Below are 25,254 nucleotides of genomic sequence, written 5' to 3'. Positions count from 1 at the left end.
GAATCACATCACCTGCTGTGGCTGCAGAAACCAGTAGCTTGTAACTGCTGCCTCCTGCATTGTTTTTGTTGCACTAGCAGCATTGAAGTGACTTCTCCAGGCTTAGCTCCTAGGCTAGTTCTGGTGAAGAGGAAATCCCATATTTGGGTGTTTCCTCTTTTTAGGTTGACAGCAGATGGAAGATGCTATGAATAGGGGCGCCTACTGGGCAACTTAAGAACTTAAGAAGAGCCTGCTTTGATCGGGCCAGTGGCCCCTCTAGTACAGCATCATGTTCTGACAGTGGCAAACCTGATGCCTATGGGGAACCTGCAAGCAGGCTATGAGTGCAATAGTCCTCTGTTCACCTATAATTCCAAGCAATTAGCATTTAGAGGCATACCACCTCAGACAATGGATGTAGGCTATAGCTATCGTGGCTAGTAGCCATTGATAGCCTCTGTGAATGTGTCTAACCCTTTTTTAAAATCTTCCAAGTTGGTGGACACCACTGCTTCCTGCAGAAACTAGTTCTGTAGTTTAACTATGCGCTGTCGTAGTTTTATTATTTTATCTCTCCTGAATCTTTCAAAATTCAGCTTCATTATAGGTCCACAAATTCTAGTGTTTTAAGAGGGAGAAAAACTTTTCACTATCCACTTTCTCTATGCCATGCATAATTTTATAAGTTTCTGTCATGTCACCTCTTACTCACCTTTTCTCTAAACTAAAAGGTCCCAAATGCTGCAGCTTTTCATCAGAGAGGAGTTGCTGCATCCCCTTTATCATTTGGGTAGCCTTTTCTAAACCTTTTCTAACTCCACAATATCCCATTTGAGATGAGGCAACCAGAACTGTTTTTTTCCTTCCACCACAAGGTAGATACCATTTTGTGTGCAGTTTCCACAAACATTATTTTGAGCACTTTATTATTGTTGTGTTCGCTTCAGTGACTCTTCACTCTCAACTTATGAAACTGTAGAAATATAACTGCTTTGCCGTTCCCAGAAAGTGAAAGATGATTTCAGTGAACCATAAACAGTTAGGCCCTAGGGGTAAAATTACATCGGTTGCATGTTTCTAACATGCTGCTTTGGGATAAACATGTCTTAAATCAACTCACTGCTCACAGTCAAATTCTTGTTCAGATTTGCTGTAGAGACTGAAAGACTGATCTGTCTACTAATACTGTGAAGCTTTTGCAATCTAATTTGCATCAATTATTTGCAAAAGGTAACAATGGCTTGTTATATATTCTTGGGCTGTAATCCTGAACATGCATTTTTTTCTTCAAAGAAATGTGTGTAGAAATGTCTGTAGGGTAGCAATTTGTCACCTTGATCTGGAACTTAGCCCACTAGTTTACTTGGTCACCCCCATTGGGACAGCGGTATTGCAAATTGCTTCAGGATATTGTAAATTACTCATGGAATGTGATTCATAAATGAAAATAATAATAATAATTGGGGCTTGTGAGCTGGTGCTAGGAAAATCTAATCTTTTTCTTTTCTTTTTCAAATGATAGTGCTTTAAAAGTTCAGCTGTCTTGGTATAACACCTGAGGAGTGTACTGTGTTTGGATTTGATGCCCTTGATTTAATTTTCAATTGTAATTACTTAGGAACTTGATTTGTTTAGGTTCCCTTTGCAAATTTAAAGCAAGTGGGGTTTTTTAAAAAGAAAATCTTACGGTTTTCACTGGTCCATAATTCTTTCACTGTATTTTCCTCCATAGATTAAGGACCTTATCTATGTGATAATTAGATTTAGTGACCTAGATTTAAGAGATCTTCATTTAAGGCATTTGGAATCCTATATTGAGTATATTATAGATATTATCTGGGAATTCAGTTTTGTTCTGTACATCTTGCATATAAAAGCTGAACCTGGGCTTCTTAGGTGTGATTCTCAGTAATTTTAATGGAACAATTATAATAAAATGTGCTTAGAAAGGTCGCCAAAGTGGTTTTCTTGAACTTCATTTGCTAGCTTCTGTTTCCATGAACAAAATCTAGTAATATGCATATTGGAACATTTTTTTATCTTCTGCATTTGCTTACAATCTCTCAAGGTAGTGCTCAAACTAATTCAGGAGTTAGTCATCTACAATATTCATCTTATACTTTTTCAGTTTGTTGTTTTTTGAAAAATGCAGTATTAGCTTATAATATGAAGTATCATATCTGTTCTGTAAATTTGGATATTTGTGACCGAAGCAAACTTCTTAACAAATCTTCAAAAGAGCTTGCTTAACTTCATCTTGTGCTCTCCTCTGAAAATACAAAGTCAGTCATTCTCCCCCTTCCACCAAGAGAAGGCAGGGTAGATCTCTTTTTCTGTTTAGGCCACCTTTGACCTGTTCCTTCTCTGTTCAGTGAATAAAGGGTGAATAAAGATCTGCTGTCAGTGTGGCTCATGAACTAGATGTGCAGTGACAAAGGGAGATTGTTTTAGGAGAGTTGCTTATTGAAGCTGGTTTGAAAGTAGTTCTTAGCAAATGCTATTCTTGTATCTCTGGGTATGTATTATATATGAAATGGTCTTTATCATTAATTTCCAGACTAATAATTCACACAACAACACAATGTGAAATCCCAGAAAGTTATACTCTATGTCTAGACAAAAACATATATTTTGCGTAGGGAAGCAAGCTTTCTGTCTTTTTAAATTTGTAATTTTTGAAAGAGCAACTTATATGAGCATTATATGACTGTGTTCTCTTGTAGATCATCACCAAATATGTATATGAACTACTGGAAGAAGAATGCCATTTGAAAAAAGTATACATACCGGTAAGTTAAATATACCCTGATTTTTTTCAGCATCTTGGGAAATAGCAATAATACAGTCTGAGGAATTATAATTTATTTTATTTCATAGTTTTTCCTATGCTGTGAGTTGTAAATATAATGTGTGTGCATTAGGAACAGTTCAGACACATTCTATTTTGTTATTAACTTGTGTGATGTAGATGGGCCTATACTGAAGAAATCTAGGTGGGCTTTTTGGTGGTTTTTTTAAATATAAAAACAACAACTCAGGTTTGAATTGGTTTTGAAGCTTCTTGGGTAAGCATGAGGCGATTATAGTGCCAGTTAAACCTACCTTGCAGGGTTGTTATGAGGATACAATTTTATAATGAGGAGTATGCTGTCCTGTACTACTTGGGAGAAAGATAGGAAAGAAAGATTAAAAAAAAAAATACATTCACAGACAAACTGCCTGTAGTCTTAAGTTACAGAAATAGTTTGCTTGACTAGATCATGTGTACATAGATGCCTTCATAATTTCCTTAGTTTTACCCACTAGTTTGTTCTGAGAGAGGTGGAAGGATGATAGAAATTATGCAAATTTTCTAGGCATGTGTGCCAGGTTGCATGTTACTTCTGAAGCCTGATCTGAAGCTATAGATCATACTCTTAATGTGTAATGTTTCCAGGATGCCAAATGCTTAAAGTGGCCATCATTCATTGGGATCTGTCTTTCGGATTGATCCTGGGATATATATACATGGACCTTTTAACATTTGAATTCTTCAGTTATCTTAGCCCTTAAAGATTGTTGGCACCTTAAGTTTATTTCAGCAAGCGATAGAAAATTAACCTGAAAATTCATATATAGGTGGCACCTAATCCCTAGGAAATTGGCAGTGATCCTTCATGATAGCTCACCATGTTGCTGGAGGGGCTGCCCCACATCTGGTAATCATCTCCACATGCGGTGGGAATGTACAAAAATCCAGCATTTCTGGGTTTTGCTATTCTAAGAAATTAATAAAATTAACAAAACAGCAATTGGAAGTCAAACCAGAATTAGCTTTATTAAATATACCCGGTACTTCAAGACAACAATCTGGATTTACATAATATAGAATTAATAAGGCATTTATTACAAGCTACAAGACACAATATAAACAGATACTGGAAAGAACTTTCTGGCACAACGATAAACAATTGGTACAAAACAGTTTGGGAAGCAGCCCTGCTTGAGAGTTTAACAAATAAACTATGGTTGACACGTGGACAGAAAATGAACAATCCTCCTCATCAGCATTTATACCTGATTGATATAAATTTAAATTTAAACATAAATTATTATCTTCACTTTGAATCCCCCTTTCCACATTATTATTTATTTTACCCCTCTTTTCACTTCCTGAGAGTCTCACATATGTCAGTGATGTCTCATTGTCCTGAAAAACAGCATCCTGTCCTACAGACCATATTGAGTATTAAGATTGGCAGAAGTGGACCTCTTGGTAGTTCCACTACCCTTAGAAGTTCAGGAACTAGTGTCCTGGGAGGGGGCATTCTCTGTGGCAGCCTCTAGGTTGTGGAATTCCCTCTCCACATTACTTCGGGTTTTTGCCATACACTGAAGACACATCTCTTTACTATGGCTTTTCACACTTGAAATATATTTGGGAACCACCCTCCCTTTTCCTGTGATGGTAATTTGTTTAAAACTTTTTAATGTGTCCCCCCCCCCTTAAATTCTTGTGACGCTCCCTGGAACTTTGTGGTGAAGGGCTGTTAATAAATCAAATTATTATTGTTGAAAGATGGTTAGAAACCAAATTGTTGTTGGATAAATTTAAGATTTTCATTGAGTTACTGGCTTAGTTTAAACTTGCACAAGGACTCATCTGCATTCCATGTAATACCAACCCTTTCTCATGAATTGCAAAATCGTGTGCATTTCACAAGCTGCTTTTTGAAAAGTCTTGAGTTTCAAACAGTTTTCTATATTTGGGTGCGATGTTGGCGCCTCATCTTGCTAGCTCATTTTAGTTCCCGTCTAAGCTCCTAGACACAGATCACAGAAAATGGCCTTGATCAATGCATTTGAGGTTTCTCCCTGATCACCCTTATCTCCAGAGTGATTTAATAGTCAGACCATCTATCTGACTATTAGCAGTCACCGGAAAATTATCTTCTCTTAGCAGAGAGCTGACAGATAGACAGCTAATACCACCATTTCCTTTCCCAGAAGTCCTTCACCACTAGTATAATCTATATGGGATTATATTTACTTGATTATACTCTTGCAATCAAGAGTAATCTGAGCAGAGTAGTTTTGACTTCGCAAAGAACATTAGTCTGCCCACTATTGTGGGCACTTTATGTGGGGCTGCATTCGTTGAGTGTTTTCTCTACAGCAGGGGTGTCCAACAGGTCGATCCCTGGGAGGTTTTGGTAAATCATGGTAGATCGCTGGCTCCTCCGTCCAGCCCCACCCCCTTGCCCCATCCTCTTGATCGCTAGCGCTAAAGTCTGAGTTTTTGAAGCGAGGCTGACGGTCTCATTAGCGATCTCTTGATGAACGCCTTATTTTATTTATTTGACCTAAGCCCCTAAATTAACAAATATTTCCTCCCTAAAAGATGCTCAACAGCATTGAACTGAAACCCCCCTCCCCAAAAAAACCAGGGCATATCTCCCTTAAAAGGGGGGGTAGATCACTGCCAGATTTTAATTGTGTGAGTCTCTTGGATTTGGACGTCCCTGCTCTACAGTATAGCCCTCTCAGTGCCTGAGGATCTTCAGGGAATGCTTTGTTCTAAACCATGCTTTTTTGCACTTGTAAGATCAGTAGGGACAAAGCACAAGGCCTTTGCAGTGATACCTACATTATGTAACTTATTTTAAAAGAGAGGTTTTAGGGCTGGCCCTATTGCATTTTTTAATGCATAGAGATGTTTTCATTGCACCAAATCATTAAGGATTAATGAGGTCATTTAAAAATTACTATATTGGCTGCAGCTGAGTTGTTTTATGCTATTTTATTGTTCGAAGATCTTGTGTTTATATTGTGTTTATTCTGTGTTTTTACTGGAGGCTTCCTTGGAAGTAGGTAATAAGGAATGTCCAATTAGTAAAAATAAGAGTGCAAAGTAGGAAAGTAGTCCTCTCCAATAAAAAGTCAGTATGCATTAAGATGAATTAATACTCCTGGGTCAAAAAAGTAATATTGGAAGCTTTATATACGAAGAGCAGTACTAACTTAGATTGATATAATAAAAGAAGAATCCTAGACCGTAAATGTAATTATGTAATCTTTTGGAAAAAGTGGAAGCAGATATAAACAGTGAATTGTCAAGATACAAATTGCTTTGTACATTTTCAGTGTGATGAGAAATAAATGGTATACTAGGTTGACTTGTCAATAAAGTGTGATTGGACACTGGTGTGACCTTTTTATGTGTATCCTTTAGTGAAAGCTTCATTTAATGAATTACAGCAGTTTGAAGACAAATCGGCTTGAAGAAATGTTTCCAAATGCAATTAAGATTAAGCTGGTAAAGGTTGATTCCAAATGTGAATGGTAAACATATGATGGCTAGTCCATATTTAGATATGTAAACTGAGTATTTTATAATGCATAGCTTTGTTTTCCTCTTGCCCATGCTCCCAAGAATATTGGAAATGGTTCTGTAGCAGTAGTTATTGAGAAAAAGAGAGTAAAATTTGCTCATAATAGGGCAAGAACTATGTACCCTGCCTTGAGCTCCTTGGAGAAAAGGCTGAGATATAAATGAAATTAAACAAACAAACAAACTGACAAACAAATGGCATTTCTAAATAAACTAACCAAATCTTCCATTACCAAAACCTAAATCAGCCGCAATATACGTATGAATGGGGATGCGGGTGGCGCATGGGGTTAAACCACAGAGCCTAGGGCTTGCCGATCAGAAGGCCAGCGGTTCGAATCCCCGCAACGGGGTGAGCTCCTGTTGCACAGTCCCTTCTCCTGCCAACCTAACAGTTCGAAAGCACGAAGTGCAAGTAGATAAATAGGTACCGCTCCGGCGGGAAGGTAAATGGCGTTTCCGTGCACTGCTCTGGTTTGCCAGAAGCGGCTTAGTCATCCTAGCCACATGACCTGGAAGCTGTACGCCGGCTCCCTCGGCCAGTAAAGCGAGAAGAGAGCCACAACCCCAGAGTCGTCCGCGACTGGACTTAGCCATCAGGGGCCCTTTACCTTTATAAGTATGAATAAGAGATTGGTCTGAGTGCTACTCTTGGATGAGAAATATGTGTTTGTTTCTAACAACCAAACCAAACACACTTTGAATTGAAGATGGATTAAAGAGTAATATTAACACTTGCAGTTCAGGGAATTCACACTCTAATTTACCTTATTTTTTTTGCAAATAATTTGGATTGTACAAACTGAAACACAAGATAATTTAATGTCTCAGATCAATGGTAGACATGGTTTCTAAATCAGTTGAGCTACATTTGATGAAAGTTTAGTCTTACATTATATTTATCTGACTTTGTAGTATCTTTCTCATCAATTGCCTTGACAGATCATAGTCTGGATTTTTTACACAAAAGCATTCAGTAGCCTGCTGTGAGAAGTAACCAGAACTAAATTCATCTACAATGAAAAACACTGGCTGATGTTCTGAGAACAATCCCCAGGAGAAGTGACCAAAGCAGGAAAACTTCACAGATGTATTATAAAAGCCCAGGGAAATTTTGCAGATAAAGCTGATCGTTACATACACCATGGTCTACCTAAAGCTGTAGTACTGTATATTGGAAATAATGGGACAATGGCAACACATAATATAAGCAAGTTCTTAGGAGTTTCATTCTGCCCATGCCCTTAGGTGTACTTGGAAGACCTTTCCAAGTTGGAGCTATGTACCCAGTTATGAATTGATGCTGTATATATAGTCTCACACATAGGTAACCAGTCTTCAGGCTGTTTGTAGGGAAACTCTTCAGAACTAGTGTTAAGAGCTATGGAAAGGCCATTACTTTACTTCCTAGCAGCGTGAGCCCCCTTTTCTTCTTTGTTTTACAACTGCTGGCACTGGGACCCTGATGTTTTTGATCACCATCAGAAGAACAGCATTTCCTCAGATACCTTCTGTGAACTGTCACCAGTCCGCTCAAACAGTCCTTATCTTGGCCCAATGGGAACTTCTGCCTCAGGATTCTTCATCCTCTGTATTCTCACTATAGTTTGACATGTTGAAAATGCTGCTGCCTTCCCATTATACCCTGCTCATAGCTTATTGATTTATTTAAATAATTTCTAAATTGCCTCTCTACAGCATAGTCTATTCAGTGCAGCTCACAGTGAAACAAGGACGGATAGAAACTAAGAAATGATAAATATAAACAAACGATGAAACATTAAAAAGCAGTTGAAACATCAATGAAGGCGAGTTAGAAGAAGGCTCACTCAAATAAAGGTGTCTGTCAAAAAGTCAGGCAGTGCCAGGCACCAAGCAAATCTTCTAGGCAAACCTTTCCATAATCTGAGCACTACAGTTGGGAAACCACCAGAGCGATCTCATACACTCTTGAAGTAGCTTGAAAAAAGAACACTGAAAATCTCTGTAGAAAACCTCTGTAGAAAACCCAGGCAGATTCTTATTGGAGAAGGAGATTTGAAGACATCCCAGCCCCAAGCCAACCTATTGAGCTGAGCCTGAAAATAAATTGCCAGTTACCCATGTTGGTAAATGATCAGAGTAATGTGCTGTGATCTACCCCCTGACAGAATTCTGCCGACTTCATTCTGGACAGCTGAAGTTTCTGGACTGTCTTGAAGGGCAATTCCACGTAGAATGTAGTATACATAATTGAAACTGGAGTTTCTAATTTGGCCAGACTGGCCCAGAAAATAACTGTGGATCTAACATGTCCCCATGCTGGAAACTAGATACTTGTGTACTTCTGAACACTTATTTGGACAACAGTGGTGCATTATTATTATTTTTACTGCTTAAAGGAAATAACCTATTCAGTGCTGTAATCCATTCTTAGCAATGCTTTAAATATGAGCATTTTGCCAAATGCCAGCATTTTGCATTGATTGCTTGAGCTGTTTTGGAGGTGCTGGTGCTTTAATGCCCATTAGCATTAATGAGATATTCTTAGCAATGCAAGAACTAAGGCTCCAGTGAGTACACACACACACACACACACACACACACACATCTGGAAGTGATGAATTATGGTGTATTATGTAGCAAATATATGGTTGTTTAATGGGCTTATACCTCACACTTGAGAGAGTGTGATATGGTGGGCAGAGTCAGGGGAGCAGGATTCAAAATCCACACTTACTTGTGAAGTTCATTGGTGCCTGTGGGCAAGTCATCCGCTCATTATGTGCACCACAGGATGTTTTTGAGAGTGAGATGCAAACAAACAAAAACACATATCATAGTAGCAAACAGTAACAATAACCCCACTACACACAGTTTAAAAGACTGTACATTGTTTAATTAGCCAGAGGCCTAGAGAGAAGAGGCATGTTTTTGCCTGGCACCTAAATATTTGTAATGAAGGCACCTGGCGGGCCTCCCTGAAGCTAACATTCCACAAGTGAGGAGCCACCACAGAAAAGGTCCATTCTCATGTCGCTGCCCTCCTGCCATCTCATGGAGGAGGCACACGAAGAAGGGCCTCAGTTGATCACAGGTCTGAGTTGGTTCATATGAGGAAAGGTGGTCCTTGAGGTATTGTGGCCTGAGCCATTTAAGGCTTTATAGGTCAATATCAGCAGTTTGAATTGGGCCCAGAAACTAATTGGCAGCCAGTGCAGTCAGGCCAGGATTGGCATTATATGCTCAAACCATCTTGCCTTGGTAGGCAACCTGGATGTTGAATTCTGCACCGACTGAAGTTTCCAGCAGAGGTTATCGGAGCATAGATGACAGAAGTTAAGCTATCCCTGCCCAGATAGGGGTGCAACTGGGTAGCCAGATGCTATAATTCATGTCCTAATGTATGTTCTGATCAACCCTAAGTTACAAGACCGGAGTTTCAGTTGGCTCACACATATCCAGTCTTCAAATGGTAGGATCTGGGCAAGATTTTTTTATTAAAAAAATAGGGCTTATTACATGTAATCTTGCCTAGAGGTTTCAAAGGAGGGAATAAAAGATATAATCCTACAAAACTCCATGAGAGAGTGAAGATGCCATATCAGCATCTGTGACCTTCCTGACATAAACAAGTGGAGCCACTTGAGCAATTCTATAGTTGAGTCACCAACACCTCATGATAAACTAGCAAGGGCTACAGATAAGGTTAACAGGACCAGTGGGGTGCAATTACTGATCTCCAAGCAGGGATTGTCCACTAGAGTAATAAACACTGTTGTGATTGCCCATTCAGACTGTATTTTTTAAGCAGATATCTGTGATGGGGTGGACAGATTACTGCCAGAAGTGGGCAGGGTAATACCCAGGTATGACCTGATCAACTTTATGCAAAAAGGCTGCCCATCATATGTGAGGCAGTTGTGACATTCTGTACTGCTGGTGGAACTGCGTTTGTGACTTCTGTGGCATTTTGAATTTAATTGTTAGTTCTTTGGTATAGTTAGCACAAAGCGACTTTTAGTTTGTAGTCCCTGCTCAACTACGAACTGCTCTGTTTGTCACTGTTTGTCGACCTTGGACAAGTCATCATCTAACCTACCTCACAGGCTGTTGTGAGATTAAAAATATCACTCTGTATTCCTTTTCTGGAAACCTAGGATGCATACATAATATTTTTAAACATACAAAGAGGAAAACTTACTGGGAGTGATTACAATTTGAGCACTTAGGGTGGAAATCAGTGTTGTACTATGATGAACGTTCCATCTGTACAAGCATTTCAGCTTGCCAGACAGAAACACCCACACCCACTGTGTGCTGTTTTGGGGATCTCCTGGCCCCCCTCAACCCACTTTAGGGGTATGTCTTCATTCATGGCTTCCACTGATAGAACTCATTAGGTGAATCCCACCTGTAGGGTTTGCTCTGCCAGTATGCATTAACACCTTTGTGAGTGGATCTGCTAACAATGAATACTGGTGTATCTGAAGAAGTGTGCATGCACACGAAAGCTCATACCAATAACAAACTTAGTTGGTCTCTAATGTGCTACTGGAAGGATTTTTTTTCTCTCTCTCTCAACTACGACAGACCAACACGGCTACCTACCTGTAATGAATACTGAGGACAGTATAGTAGGCAACTTATTTTCCAGACTCCAGGTCTAACTAAGCATTTAATTGCTAGTTGCAGCTGTTGGATAGTCTGAATAGATTTATTGATGTAAGCTATATAATTCAATAAGCTGTTAATAAACACACTGTTTTCATTTTAGGTGGATGCCATGGAAGGTGAACCCCGGAGTTTTATCTTTATGAGTGAGGATGCAATGACAAATCCAGACAAACTGATGGTTTTAATTCACGGTAGCGGTGTTGTTCGAGCAGGACAGTGGGCAAGAAGGCTTATTATAAATGAAGATCTGGACAGTGGCACTCAGATTCCATACATTAAAAGAGCTATTGAGGTAGGATATTTATTTGGCCTTTTGAAATATGTTTGTTTTTTATACGCAACAATTTTTCACAATATTATGATATTTTGTTTTCTTAATGTACATCAAACTTGTATATAACTGCCAATTTTCTTTAGATTTCTAAAACTTTTGCATAATAATTCTTTTATTTGAGGAAACAGTTGTTGTTTACTTACATTGAATACTGTTATAGGAACTGCCGTGTGGTCTTTGGAGAAGATAAATCAATCCAAAAATCTTTTTAAAACTACTGACGTTTTCAGTTGAATTTCATCAGCTTGAAGTTTCCTTATCTCCATCTGAAGCACAATTTGTTCTGTCTATTATTACAGGAAGTTGATCCTAGAAGGCATTTGAACTTGTACCCTTACAGAAAGAGATGTTCTATGAAGCATACAAATGGACCTATTCAAATTAGTTGGACTAAGTCAGATTCTTAACACAAAACGTGCTCCAGTGTTTCACAATGCTGTGTGAGCTTTTAACACACCCACAGAGGAATACTCCCATGAAAACAAAAAAGGGGAGCATGACATAGGTAATCTCCCCCTCCAACTGTCTTCCAATATATCTTGCAGCAGTAATAATGTCCCAAAGAAAGTCATGTGGGTTATGTCAGGAGAAAAAACACATTGGAAACATTTTACCTAATACGTTAATTTTTAAATAGAAACTAAGAAACTGACAAAGACAGTTTTACAGTAACCTTTTCAGCTCCAAGCAGAATTCTAATGTGTCTTGGGGGGTGATAAAATGTCCTAAAATAAAGCCGTCCATGGTGTGTCAGAAGAAGGGACTTACCTGCTTCTGTTCTTTTTTTGCTTTAAAAAACCACATAGGATTTATTTACTCATTTCTATCCCATTTATTTATTTATAAAATGCTTACTATGAAAATAAATTTATTGAATTCTTTATATAAAACATTATTAGGAAAAAATTAATAGAATTTCATATAAAAATATAACAATTTTTAAAAAGTTGATGAAACACAGAACAAAAATATGTAAATCTGAGCAGTGCTCAAAAAGAATAAAATAGTTTAAGAATTAGAAATCAGAGTCCAGGGAATCTTTAAAAAGCATTTATAACTGGTTACTATCTCCACCTCCTGAACCACCTGTTGAAAGGCATTCCAAAGGGTGAGTGCTACCATTGAGAGAGCTCATTTCTGTGTTGTCACCAAGTGACAGTCTGCTGGTCATATAATGACTAGAATGAGATCCTTGAAAGATCTTAAGGTTTGGCTTGGTCTGTACTTGGTCTGCTACATTAACACTGGGATTTTTTAAAAAACCCACACAATTTGTAATGTCCAGTTGTTTTTCTTGAGATTTTTTTTTGGGGAGTGGGTCCTGGGTGCTTTAGTTTGGAAAGAAAACTGTAAATGGTAAAGTGAGTGACAGTTGTGCAGGTGATGACAAATTAGACCATATTGTAGAACTACTGAATAAATTCTGCAATGAAAAAGTGCGCTCGGGTTGGATTTAAGCTGTGTTTTTCGTTCAAAGGTTAAGCGGTGATACTTCTGGTTATGATAAACCATGAGAAACACATCTTTTTCTAGTCTATACTGTTTTGGGTGAAAAACCCTATAAACGTGCCTTCAAATGTGGTTCAAAGCCTTGAACGGGAAAAAATGCAGGCCAATTTTTATTTTTATAGAAACTGTTTTAAAAGAGAGTCCTTGTTAGGGGAATTAGTATTATTGTGAGCTGAACCTAAACAACTTCAGTGGGGTTGAAAATGAAGGTTTCAGAGTTCTACCATTTTTTTCTCCAAGTAACAAATACTAAAGGTCTGCTTTAGATAAAATGCTATACTTCTTCATCATTCTAATTTAGGGGCAGCCAACACGGTGCCCTCCAGGTGTTGTTGGACTACAATTCCCAATAACTAGTCATTGGCCATGCTGGCTGGGGCTGATGGGAGTTGGAGTTCAACAACATCTGGAGGGTCACATGTTAGCCGTTTAAGGTCTAAGCTTTATTCAGCTCTTTAAGGGTCTATTGCTGGATCAGGAAATTTAAAGAGTGCAGAAATGGGGAGAATTGTTTCAGCCCCGTTTCTCTCTCTTTTTTTAATATACATTTTTCTTAGTTTTTACATATATTTTCCAAACATCTCATCTCATCTTATACAACATTTTGGCTATTTTAGCCTGAGACTTCCATCAACCATGTCTAATGATTTTCGAACTCCATCTCTTAATCTTACATTTGTTATCCTAACTATTACTTTTAATAATCCATAATTTACAATCCATTCTCATAAATCTTTTCTGCAATATTTCATACAGTTCTCCTTACAAATCTTTTTGTAGTCCTACAAGCATAGTCAGTTGGTTACAATTGTCTTTCAGATAACTCGTATATTTACTCCAATCTTTCAAGAATTTCTGGTCCCACTGGTTTCAAATTCTCCCTGTCATCTTATCCAATTCTGTGTAGTCCATCAGTTTCATCTGCCATTCCTCTTTTGTCGGTAGTTCTTCCTGCTTCCATTTCTGTGCCAGTAATACTCATTTCAGCACTGTTTCTCATTCTCATCCAAAAAGTGTTTAACAGTCCCACCAGGTGAAGGTAAAATTCTGCAAGTCTCCAAAAGACACTCTTGGGTGGGCTGCTAGATCCAGCTCTTAATTCCCTGTATGTACATGCATTTCATGTATGTATGGTAGAAGTATTCATTTCAGTGTCTGATTCGGGTCCATATATTTGGGAAGGGCTTGTGAAAACTTCCCTGCTCTCAGAAAACCTCGTAGGTTTGAAGTACATTTGGCTTCAGAGCCAGGGATTGGTTGTTCTGGTGGATTCTTGAAGAGGTATATCTTTTTTAATAATAATCTTTATTATGGTCCAACGACCCATAACATGGATTCAGAATAAAATACAGATTCACACAGACAACTCCCCAGGAAAGGAAGACCGAAGCGTTATTTGTTTAGTCATGGGTATGTTGATCTTTGATTTGTATGACTACTGAGGGAAACTTTGCCACGGCCATTGTGATATCATCGGACTTATCGTCCAGAAGATATTTGATTTAGTAGGCTTCAGATTGACCCAGCAGATTTGCCAATAGTGGTTTAATCAGTAGTTCCCTAGCTTGTTCATATTGTCCGCAATGCAATAAAATATGCCTCATGCAGTCAACGTACTGAGACATCGTATATCTTATTTGTTGTAGCAAGCATTTAGCATGTATTTTCACACTTTGGCTGAGAGTCCAAATCCAAGAATTGCACAATTAGTTCCCTATCCAATAAGGTTTTGTGCCCATGCTTCTCTATTAGTATGTCTCTTAATTTCCTGGTGCTGTATGGGTTGTTGTTGTTGTTTTAACTGAGGGGACTTTTAAAAGTGAGATGTAAGATAAAAAGTAAAAAATACTTAATTGCATACGCTAGCTCTTGTGCCCGCCTGAAACAACTCTGGATTTTTGTCTTTAAGTTTTATATGATTGAGTTGGTCATGAAAATATGTTTAATAAGATACTGAATGTAAAAAAAAAGTTCTTCCTTATCCCAAACATACATATACAAAAATAGGAAATACTGAGAGCATAGACATTCAGTGGTACCTTGGTTTAAGAACAGCTTAGTTTATGAACAACTTGGATTAAGAATGCTGCAAACCCGGAAGTAGGTGTTTTGGTTTGTGAACTTTGCCTTGGAATAAGAACATGTTTCGCTTCTTCTTGAGTGTGTTCCATTTGTAAATTGAGTCCCCTGCTGCTATGGGAAAGCACGCCTTGGTTTAAGAAAGCTTTGGTTTAAGAATGGACTTCCAAAACGGATTAAGTTCGTAAACCAAGGTACCACTGTAAATGTTTTACTTCCTTTAAAAAAAATGTGTGGTAGTTATATATTTATTCGCAATACATAGTGCCTGTTAAAATCTGATTGAATGGATTTATATCCAAATGAATTTTATACAGAAACTTTATAAGTAGGTAATTAGTCATAAATTTTTCTAAGTTCAGTCAAATATTGCTTAAAGAAAATTGAGAGGGAAGGTTAAATGCTTGGAGTAATATTGAATGACAGGCTATATAAGCCCACCCTAGCCCCCATGCCAGCAAAGGAAAACAATGAGATGACAGCTCTAGTGTTTGGAGAGAGGTTGTTAACGACAGCTTATTCCTTTATGATTTCAACTCTTGACAGAAGACAGGTCTGCTTGTTGCATCATGGCAGATGTATCATTACCTTCTGGCCCTGTCATGACTGAATTGGAATAAACCCACTTGCAGTTCTGAAAATCCAATTACTTTGTGGAAGTTTGGGCACTGTTTCTATGATTCATGTGTAGTTGTGTATAAACCTCATCTCAGTGGCTGTTTACTTCTGAATTCTAATAGTGTTCTAAGAATTTTAATTCTGAAGATCACAAAATGAATTAAATGTATGGTGGTGTTTTCTTTGTGTCCTGATAAAGCATTATTATGGTCATATAATATCTGTAGCATTATTTTGTTGCAACTTTCTCCATTAAGCTAGAGAAATTACTATTAAGTCTTGCTAGATATATATGTTTTTTGAAAGGTGCATTTTTCTGTTAACCATTAAGCATTGGAAAATGCCACCTAGTGAATATTTACAGTATTTTATGTTTCTTGTATCTGTTTTTCATTTTGACAATTAAGTGGTATTTTCTGTGGGCTCATATGGATATTAGAATTCAGCATTTTTACCACTTTAACTTGTGGGATACCTCACAGTGACTCTGGAGATTAGACAAGAGAGAGAGGAGGTGTGGATTTATGAAAGTATGTCAAAAGCCTTGGGGTTTGGGTATGATCAGAATTTCAATGGAGGTTGAGATGAGTTTAAATGCTTCGAAGCCATGCATAAAAATCATGTTTAATTTCTGTCATATTGTTCTTTTTTAGTCACTCTGATGTCTTTTTCAAATCTGCTTTTCTCCAGCTTTGTGCTACCATATCCAAGATCTGTGTCCCTCCCCCGCTTTGTATTTCATTTTAACTGCTGATCCCTTTTCTGTGGTGCTTCTGCCTTTAATATCAGCTGAAGAGGCCTGAATTGCTGAATCAAAGCTGTTTTGGGAGGGATACAGTGTTTAAGATTGTGCAGGGTGAGAATCTCTGGGTAGAAGGTAACACTTCCTGCAGTTATAATCAATGCACTTGACACTTTCAAAGGGAGGAGAAGCCATGACTTGCTCAGGGGTTAAACTTTTTAAATAACCTCCCCAGGGAAAGATGCCGTCAATAAAACATAATAATTAGTTGAAGATTCTTGAGTGGTATTGGTTAAGAATAAAAAGATTAGAGACAGGGAAGGTCTTTACATTTCTTTTGTTTCTTAACCTTTAACTTTAGTTTAAATTTAATGTAGCTCTCAAGAATTAATCTGTTTTTACTGTCTTTTTAGCTGCAGAAATCTGTGTATCTTCTTTTTAACAATAAAGTAACTGTCACAACTCATGGTTCTTCCTATGGCCAGTAAACCCACCTCTTTCCCCTTCCTGTATATACAGCAGCATTCAACTAAACAAAATATATAGAATAAATAAAAATTGATTTTTCAGCAACATTAATCAGTTTTACATATCTGCATTTAACATACCCATGCGGATAAAGGTCAAATGGAATCTGTAGCAGTTGAAGGCAAGGGGTTGGAGTCAGGGAAAATAAGAAACCAAATTTAGGCTGTTTTCATATATTATTTTTGAACTATCTAGTTGCATGTTTAAAATAAAAGATTTACATACTTCTGCATATGGTATGAAGCTTGAGGTTTTCAAATTCAGGAGGTTATTTAAATGCCTCCAAACAGTGTGTGGGAAATACTAAATACTGATAAATAATGTATGAATTGGTTTAGTATGAAAGAGTCCTAACCTTCATTAATTATTTATTTAATATTTCCACTTTAAGGAAATGTAAAGAAAAATGAAATCATGACTGTAGTTTGGGATAGTAACCCATACATGGCTTAGGTGAATATGTAAGCTAAATATTTAATAAATAAAACACTGATTGTTCCTCTTTCGTGGTGCTTTCAAATGGTTCATAAAGAGTTGAGCTTTATTTTGTATTCTTTTTAAATACTTACACAGTTATGAATTTAGAATTTCTCTTACAATTGCCATACACTCCTAATTCCCTTCCATTTTTCATTGATATTTCCATTCTCTAGACTGGATTACCGCAGTTTCTCTTTGTGGGGCTGCCTTTGAAGTTGGTCTGGAAGCTGCAGCTAGTGCAAAATAAAGCAGATTGACTGCTTACAGGAGCAGGATATTGCTAATGGGCTAATTTCAGAGTGACAGTTTTGGGGTGTATGAAGTCCTATACTGTACAGCTTGGGACCAGAATACCTGAAAGATCATCTCACCGCTTACCGGTATATGCCCAGTTGATCACTGTGCTCTGCTAAAAGATGCTAAGCCCTTGGTATTAGACTAGTGGTTTTCAACCGTTTTGAGAGCACGGCTCCCATGACCAACCACATTCTTTCTGTGGCTCCCCTGTAACGGAAGCCACTTACACTGGGGTTCTGTTACAGTATGCGCATAAGTGGGGATTTTCCCATTCTGCCCCCACTCCATCTCCCCCACCCCTTTTTGGCACCATTTTGGGTGTGCGTGTATGTGGGAGAGCATGTGTTGACAGGAACCCAAGTGACGCCTCTGCTCTGCAGGGCCATGCTGACGCCCCAGCCTGCCTTTCCCGAAATTAGTGTGCACATGTGTGGGGAATGGAGAGGGCAAAACAAGATTAAGATCAAAAGCAGAAATATTTTGTTATTGTGGGGAAAGCGAGAAACACACAGCACAGGTTCTGCATACATGGTTCTCTTCCCATAAAGCTGGGTGACTGTTATGGAAAAGGGGGGGTTGCCGGGGGGAAGTAAAAAGAAATAGAGGGGAAGGATGTTGGGGATAGGAGAGAGAAACAGAGAAGACACTGCTCATTTTCAGGGTTACTTTTAAATCCCTATTTATAGAGCACACACATCCAGGCACACATACCATTATGCTACTTTGCTGTTTTTCAAGCCCTTTGTGTAAATCTAAGGAACTGTTAGTTATTGAAGCTGGGGAGGATTTGTTGTTGTTGTGGGGAAAATATTTTAAAAATAAATAAATAAACAAACAAATAAATAAATAATACTATTTTTTTATTTCTACCCCGCCCTTCCTGGTTCAAAAACCGCGCTCAGGGCGGCTAACAACAAATTTAAAACACTTTAAGAAGTAAAACAGTCATGCAAAAGTGTTTCCCCACTTCTTTTTTTGCTGCTGTTATATTTTGGGAAGAAAATGGGCTGCAAGTTAAAGCTGCTGGTTCCCTGGAATGTTCCTCAGAGAGAAAGAGAGAGATATATAATGCAAGAAGATATGGGCTGCAAGTTAAGGAAAGGATGGCCCCCTGGGGCTCCCCTGCACTCAGGTCACCCCAGGGTGCCACAGCACACTGGTTGAAAACCAATATATTAGACAATTTATCAAGAAAAGATGACAATTTTACACAGGTCACAAGTATCTCTGCATTTGCTAAAGTGAAGAAGAATATAGCATGATGATCTGCCATGGTGTGCTATGTGATGTGGCAAAATGCTTTATAAAGGTTCTGAGGCTGGACTACAAAATATCCAGAAGATAGTCATTTTGTAATTAGTATACTTTTATTATACCTCTTTCAAAACTTTACCAGTCAGTTTACCAAGATGTGCTTTTTAACTGTTCAAATGCCAGCCCTAATAGGGGCATATAAATGTATTTATGATTCAATCCAACTGCCAAAGCAAAGTTGATTTTTTTAAAAGCATGTGTCATTATTTAAAATACCTTGCAATTCAACAGGGAGAAGTGCTTGCTAATTCAGACCATTAAATGTATAGTTCAGTAACATTCTTCTGCCTGATAAGCAGCAGAGTATAGTTCTATTACAGAAATTCAAGTGTTTTAATCCTGTCATGAACTGTCCTACCATAAGTAATCAAGGAATAAATTTGGCATGGGGTTCTCATGCAAAATTATGTGGTTTCATAATCTTTTGAAAATTCATCATTCTTTTGAATAATAATAATATGTCATTTTTGATCATTTTTTAAAAAAAGTTAAATAGTTCTATGAGAACAAACTGTAATTGTTGATAATTGTCTTTTTTCTTGAAATTAACAAATTATAACATCAAAACATTTCCAATGAGGTATGTAGTAGGTCATTTGCTGCTGCAGGCATTTTCTCTCCCTTCAGGATGTGCTTGTTTAGTTTCTCTCACTTTCTGCCTGTGGCACTGTATAGTGAAATTCAGACATGTTCTTTCCCTCCAAGGAATCTCTAGGGTTGAATATAACTTATACAAAATTAATAAATGGTGTTGCTTTTTCATTATCACCCTTCCAGTGCAATTTGCTATGTGTTCCCTGTTTGAAAAAATATATTGTTTAGGTTACATTTCTTATAGGAAAGCAGTGTTTCTACTTAATTTTTTTTTACCGTATATGGGGAAAGGGTGGCTAATGGAGTAGATGTCATAACTATGATTGCATATAACTGTTTTTGCAGTTGTATGGTGGGGATGGCAGAGGTACAGTACTAAAGAAGTCATGATGTCTGAACAAAGATATTGAACATGTTGCAAGGCCTTAAACCTAAAAGCATAGTCAGTAGTGAAAATTAGGCTCAAATATGGAATCATAAGGCATGGCATTCTACTAGATCAGCAGCCACCTTCTAACTACAATAACTTCACTAAGCTACCACAAAAGCACAAACCTATGCACTGAAACTTGTTTGAAACTAAATTTCCTGTTAGCTGTAGCAATCCAACAGAAAGATTTTGTACAAATGAAGAAAGCGACCCCTGTTATCATTTGCAGAACCTTGATTGAAGTTGGGACATGGATCACATCACTGTGTCATGGTTTCTACCAGAAACCCTCAGGAGCTATAGTTTTGAGTTCTGTAACTCCTCAGAGAACAAGAATCTCAAGGGTTCCTTGGGGAATGGAGAGCTACCAGTTTCAGTGTATATATAATGTAAGAGCACATAAGTAGATGGATTTTAGATGATATTTCTTAACTTGTTTGAAACTAAATCTTTCTATTTACAAATGACAGGTGCAATTGCTATTTTCTCACAATGTTGAATTATGAAATTCCAAAATATTTTATAGTTTTATATTGGCACTTAGACATCAAATGAGCACATTTTTTCACATATCAGAATGAGAAAAATGTGGTTTCTGAGCATGCTACCAGGCTCATGGAAATATCTTGGTTATTTCCATTTTATAACCTTTTTATATATTATTAAACTTAAAAGCACTTAAAATTTGTTTTAAATTTTGGTGGATGTGTAAGTAGTAAGATAAGGCAGAAGAAATGAATCCCCGCGACAGGGTGAGCTCCCGTTGCTCGGTCCCTGTTCCTGCCAACCTAGCAGTTTGAAAGCACATCAAAGTGCAAGTAGATAAATACCGTATTTTTTGCTCTATAAGACTCACTTTTTCCCTCCTAAAAAGTAAGGGGAAATGTGTGTGCGTCTTATGGAGTGGATGCAGGCTGCGCAGCTATCCCAGAAGCCAGAACAGCAAGAGGGATTGCTGCTTTCACTGCGCAGCGATCCCTCTTGCTGTTCTGGCTTCTGAGATTCAGAATATTTTTTTTCTTGTTTTCCTCCTCCAAAAACTAGGTGCGTCTTGTGGTCTGGTGCGTCTTATAGAGCGAAAAATACGGTAGGTAAACGGGAAGGTAAACGGCATTTCCGTGCGCTGCTCTGGTTTGCCAGAAGCGGCTTAAGTCATGCTGGCCACATGACCCGGAAGCTGTACGCCGGCTCCCTCGGCCAATAAAGCGAGATGAGCGCCGCAACCCCAGAGTTGGTTACGACTGGACCTAATGGTCAGGGGTTCCTTTACCTTTACCTTTACCAGGTGCACCAGATTTCACAGCACACAGGTTTCACAGACTAATGGCTGGTGAAAAAGGAACGTTCTATCACATGTGGTGGTCTTGTGAGGAAACATTCAATTTTTGGACTGAAGTTTTCCATGAAATTGGTAAAATAACTAACCAAAAATACAGGTGAACTCCCAAATAATGTTATTGTTTATTTTTGATGGTTTTTTGCAAATTATTTTATTGAAAGCTTTAATTATGTTTTGCATTGTAGCAGCCAGAATGGTAATAGCCAAACATTAGAAACAATCTCATCGTAATTTATTGAGTTTTTGGTACAAGGAAATTTGGCCTTGTTAAACCTGACATTTAAACTGAAAGAAAAGGACCAGAAGCAGACCAATTTTTACCATATTGTACAAGTTTATTGAATATGCAACTTTATCACACAGCACTTTTCAACCTTCAACACATGGGACTCTATAGAAAACTACTTTTGGTCAGTCAGAGATTGCAGGAAAGAATTGATAATTATCCTTAACATATGTGATAACATGCTATGATCTCCCTTTATATCCTCTCTCTCTTGCTTTTCTCATCATAATGCTTACCCTCTCCCACATATATGGTTTATTTTGTTATTGTTTTATTGTAGCTCATATATGAATTACCTAAGGTGTGTATAAAACTCAGTAAATACAATTTAAAAAATGAATCTTGGTGATGCATGAGAGGATGACAGCTTGAAATTTCACATCATGAAAGAATCTATTTTTCTGTTGAAGTGAAATAGTTTTGTTACTTATAATAGTGTTATATTCAGTAATATTAAATATTGTGCAAATTGTTACATGTTCATATTTTTTTCAGAAACCTTTGACAAAGGTACCAAAAAAAAATTGCAAACAGAAAAATGTTTTCTTTAGTGAGATCTGTTGACTTTCAGACATTGGGTTTGTCTTTTGAATTCCAACACTTATCAGGAGAAACATGACGAAGACTAATCTAAACTACACTTATCTAGTGCTGGGGGGGGTGGTGGAACTAGAAAAAGCTGCTTTCCTTCTGCCAGTGAGATCTTTCCACTGGAGCAAAGTTCTACCATGTGTAGAAGGAGTCTTTCCATCATTGATAGATGAAGTCTTGGTCCAATACAATGTGAGATAATATGCAACACTGGCGCCAAGTGGGGGGGCAAAGCTCCCCCCAAATTTTCAATGAAGGCCCCCCCCCGTTCTGGGGCAGCAGCACACACACACCACAGGGCTTGCTTGTGTCACACATGCACACTGCGGGGGACGCACAACACAGTGCGTGTGTGTGGAGATGTCGCACAGCTCCGGGCCCCCTCAAGCAGCATGTCTGATATGCAAGATCAAAGATGTACTATTTCAAATATTTGATCGTGGTAGCTTATGTAGTAAATCCATCTATCAAATGTTTTTGTTTTAAAATTTATATGCCAACTTTCTACCCCAAATGAGAACTTGAAGAGTCTCACAATGAAATAAATAATGAACACAAGATGTTAATAGCACAACCAAAGATTAAAATTATGAAGAAAAAATGAGAGCAAATACTGTAGTTGTAACTGCAAGGATGAAATTAGAATGTCTGCTTTACTCACATTCTGTTGACATTGGGAGCATATAGGATTAATTTTCAAGAGTTAATAAGTGGTTGTAGACTTATATTTTAACTGGTAGCTTATGTTTATTATATTTAAAATATTTATTAATGAGTGTCCTATGCAGAATAAAACATTTAGTAGCTATAATTATTGAAATAGGCTAATTTAGATATTGGAAGCATTGCTTTCCAATGTTGACTCATGCACCTTCATAAATGTTAAATTTCTCATGCCTGTTTAATTAAATAGGCAAATCTATCATATATATTTTTAACCAGATGACTTTCACATAATGTCTATTTCCATGTTCAGCTAGGCCTATTGTTTGTTTTATATCTTGCACTGTGTATTTATCTTCTGACTGTATTTCCCATGAGTCTCTGGTAAGTAGATCATGTAATCTGAAAATAATTTAATTTAGAACTGTGGGTGTAGGAGGCGAGAGAGGACTAATTAAAGGACATATGCAGGAGTCCATCTGGGTTGCTAGAATCATCCTTCACCAACTAAAAGAAGTAATTTCTCTTGGGAAATACTTATCTGAAGTTTAGATATTTTAATAATTGTCATAGATAAACACATATAGATAAACCAGAATTTTAGCGTATTTTAGTGACGAGATTCACTTTAAAAGGGTGTGTGTGTCATAAAAAGACTTTCAGCACAAGCGTTATAGTGTATATATATATCAAGCTTGAAATAGACTCATCCACAGCAACTATGATAGAATTGTAGAGTTGGAAGGGATCCCAAGGGCAACTGTTGGCTACTCATGTGTACTCTTCCCTCATGATTTCTCCTTTTTTCATTTCTTATACATGCCTTTCTTATGTCTCAGCTCCTTATTCAAAAACACTGGTTTCTTTTAAAAAATAAAATAATTTATATAATATAATTATATAAATATATAATTATATAATATAATAAAAGATTTCCCTTGTTTACAAAAGTACATGCATTGCCTTTTCTCAGGTTGTAAAGTCTTTTCTATATATGATGTGAGACATTAGTGTTGTAAACAAACAAACAAACAAACCCTGGTTTCTTGCTTCCCACTTTTCTTCTTAGAATTGTCTGCATTTGTGCCTTCAGTATTTCACCTTTAAGAAATTCCCGTCCATTATGGACTCCGTTTAAGTATTTCTGACCATGGGATCTCACCCAGTAGTTCCTTAAGCTTAATCAGCCATCTTAGTCCAGAGGGCATGCCTAACTATACTCAGCTTTCCCTTGCCTCTGTAGAATGAAACACAAGAGAGTATGACTACTTTCTTCCAGGGTTCCTAGTACTTTCACCTCGTCATTCAGTTCCTCCTCGTGAAGACCAAGTCCAGGAGAGATGACTTCGTTGCTTCTGGGAAATGAAATCGTCAGCAAAAGGCAATGGAGGAATTTGTTGGACCTTACATTCTTGGCAAAGTTTGTGTTCCAACAGATACTGGGGTAGTTGATGTCTCCCATTATGGCTATATCTCTTTGAATATTTGGTAATCTGCACTAGGAAGTCATTATCCAAGTCTTCAGTCTGGCTTGAAGGTCTATAGCAAACCCCACAGTGCTGTTACTGTTGTTTCCATCCTCTTTTTTTTATTCTCAATCTGCCTTCCCTGTTCCAACTCTTGGATCTCTTCAGAAGTATACACACCCCTTACATATAATGCTCCTACTCCTCCCTTCCTGTTTGGTCTATTCCTTTTGAATAGGTTATACCCCTCAATTTCTATATTCCAGTCATGAGTCTCATCCTATCAAGTTATGTCACACCCATTGCTGTAGAAAATATATAGCGGGATGCTGACTCCTTGTAGAGGAAAGTCTGTTGCAATTCTTACAGCTGGAGCCAGTGTGGTGTAGTGGTTAAAGTGTCAGACTAGAATGTGGGTGATCTTGGGCCAGACATTGCCTCTCAGTCTCACCTACCTCACAGAGTTGTTGTGGGGATAACATGAGGAAGGGGAGAACCACTTGCACCAACGAGCTCCTTATAGAAAATGTGGGATAGAAATGCAGTAAATAAAATAATAAATAATAGTCAAGTCTCTCATGAGGCGTTTTCTCATAATGTTTGGTTCAAATTATTTCCCCCTTTTTACTACAGTGGTTCAAGTATATAAATATGGGGGGGGTGTTGAAAGTGCATGGTTCCTTGAAAATGCAATGGGGAGTGCTGGAAATATTGATAGTTTGAGCTGTAGTACAAATAATGTTTACATATTATACATTTTGGGTTGTTTCTTTGGGAGAACCCATTGCTAAATGATAAAGTATATTCTTTGCATGTGGAAGGTCTGTGGTTCAATTCCTGGCATCTTCAACTAAAATGTATCTTGAGTCGCATAGCTGCAAAAGACATCTGATTGAAATCTTGGAGACCCTCTGTCAGTTAGTGGACAGCTCTGGGATTGATGCACCAAAGGCAGTTTCATATGTTAACATGATAC

General features: G+C 37.7%; 1 protein-coding gene across 10 annotated transcripts in view; it reads left to right on the top strand.

Moving 5' to 3' along the window:
* FAM172A (family with sequence similarity 172 member A) overlaps positions 1-25,254 on the top strand; it is a 238,723-nt gene that overhangs the window by 19,010 nt on the left and 194,459 nt on the right. For all 10 annotated transcript variants that reach the window (XM_053408778.1, XM_053408785.1, XM_053408784.1 and 7 more), the window contains 2 exons: positions 2,706-2,771; positions 11,109-11,300. In XM_053408778.1, coding sequence (XP_053264753.1) covers positions 2,706-2,771; positions 11,109-11,300 — 258 coding nt within the window. The remainder of the gene's footprint in view (positions 1-2,705; positions 2,772-11,108; positions 11,301-25,254) is intronic.

The sequence above is a fragment of the Podarcis raffonei genome, chromosome 11 (genome assembly GCF_027172205.1).
Source record: "Podarcis raffonei isolate rPodRaf1 chromosome 11, rPodRaf1.pri, whole genome shotgun sequence".
NCBI classification, from domain to species: Eukaryota; Metazoa; Chordata; class Lepidosauria; order Squamata; family Lacertidae; genus Podarcis; species Podarcis raffonei.
This window is presented reverse-complemented; position numbering and strand designations above follow the sequence as displayed.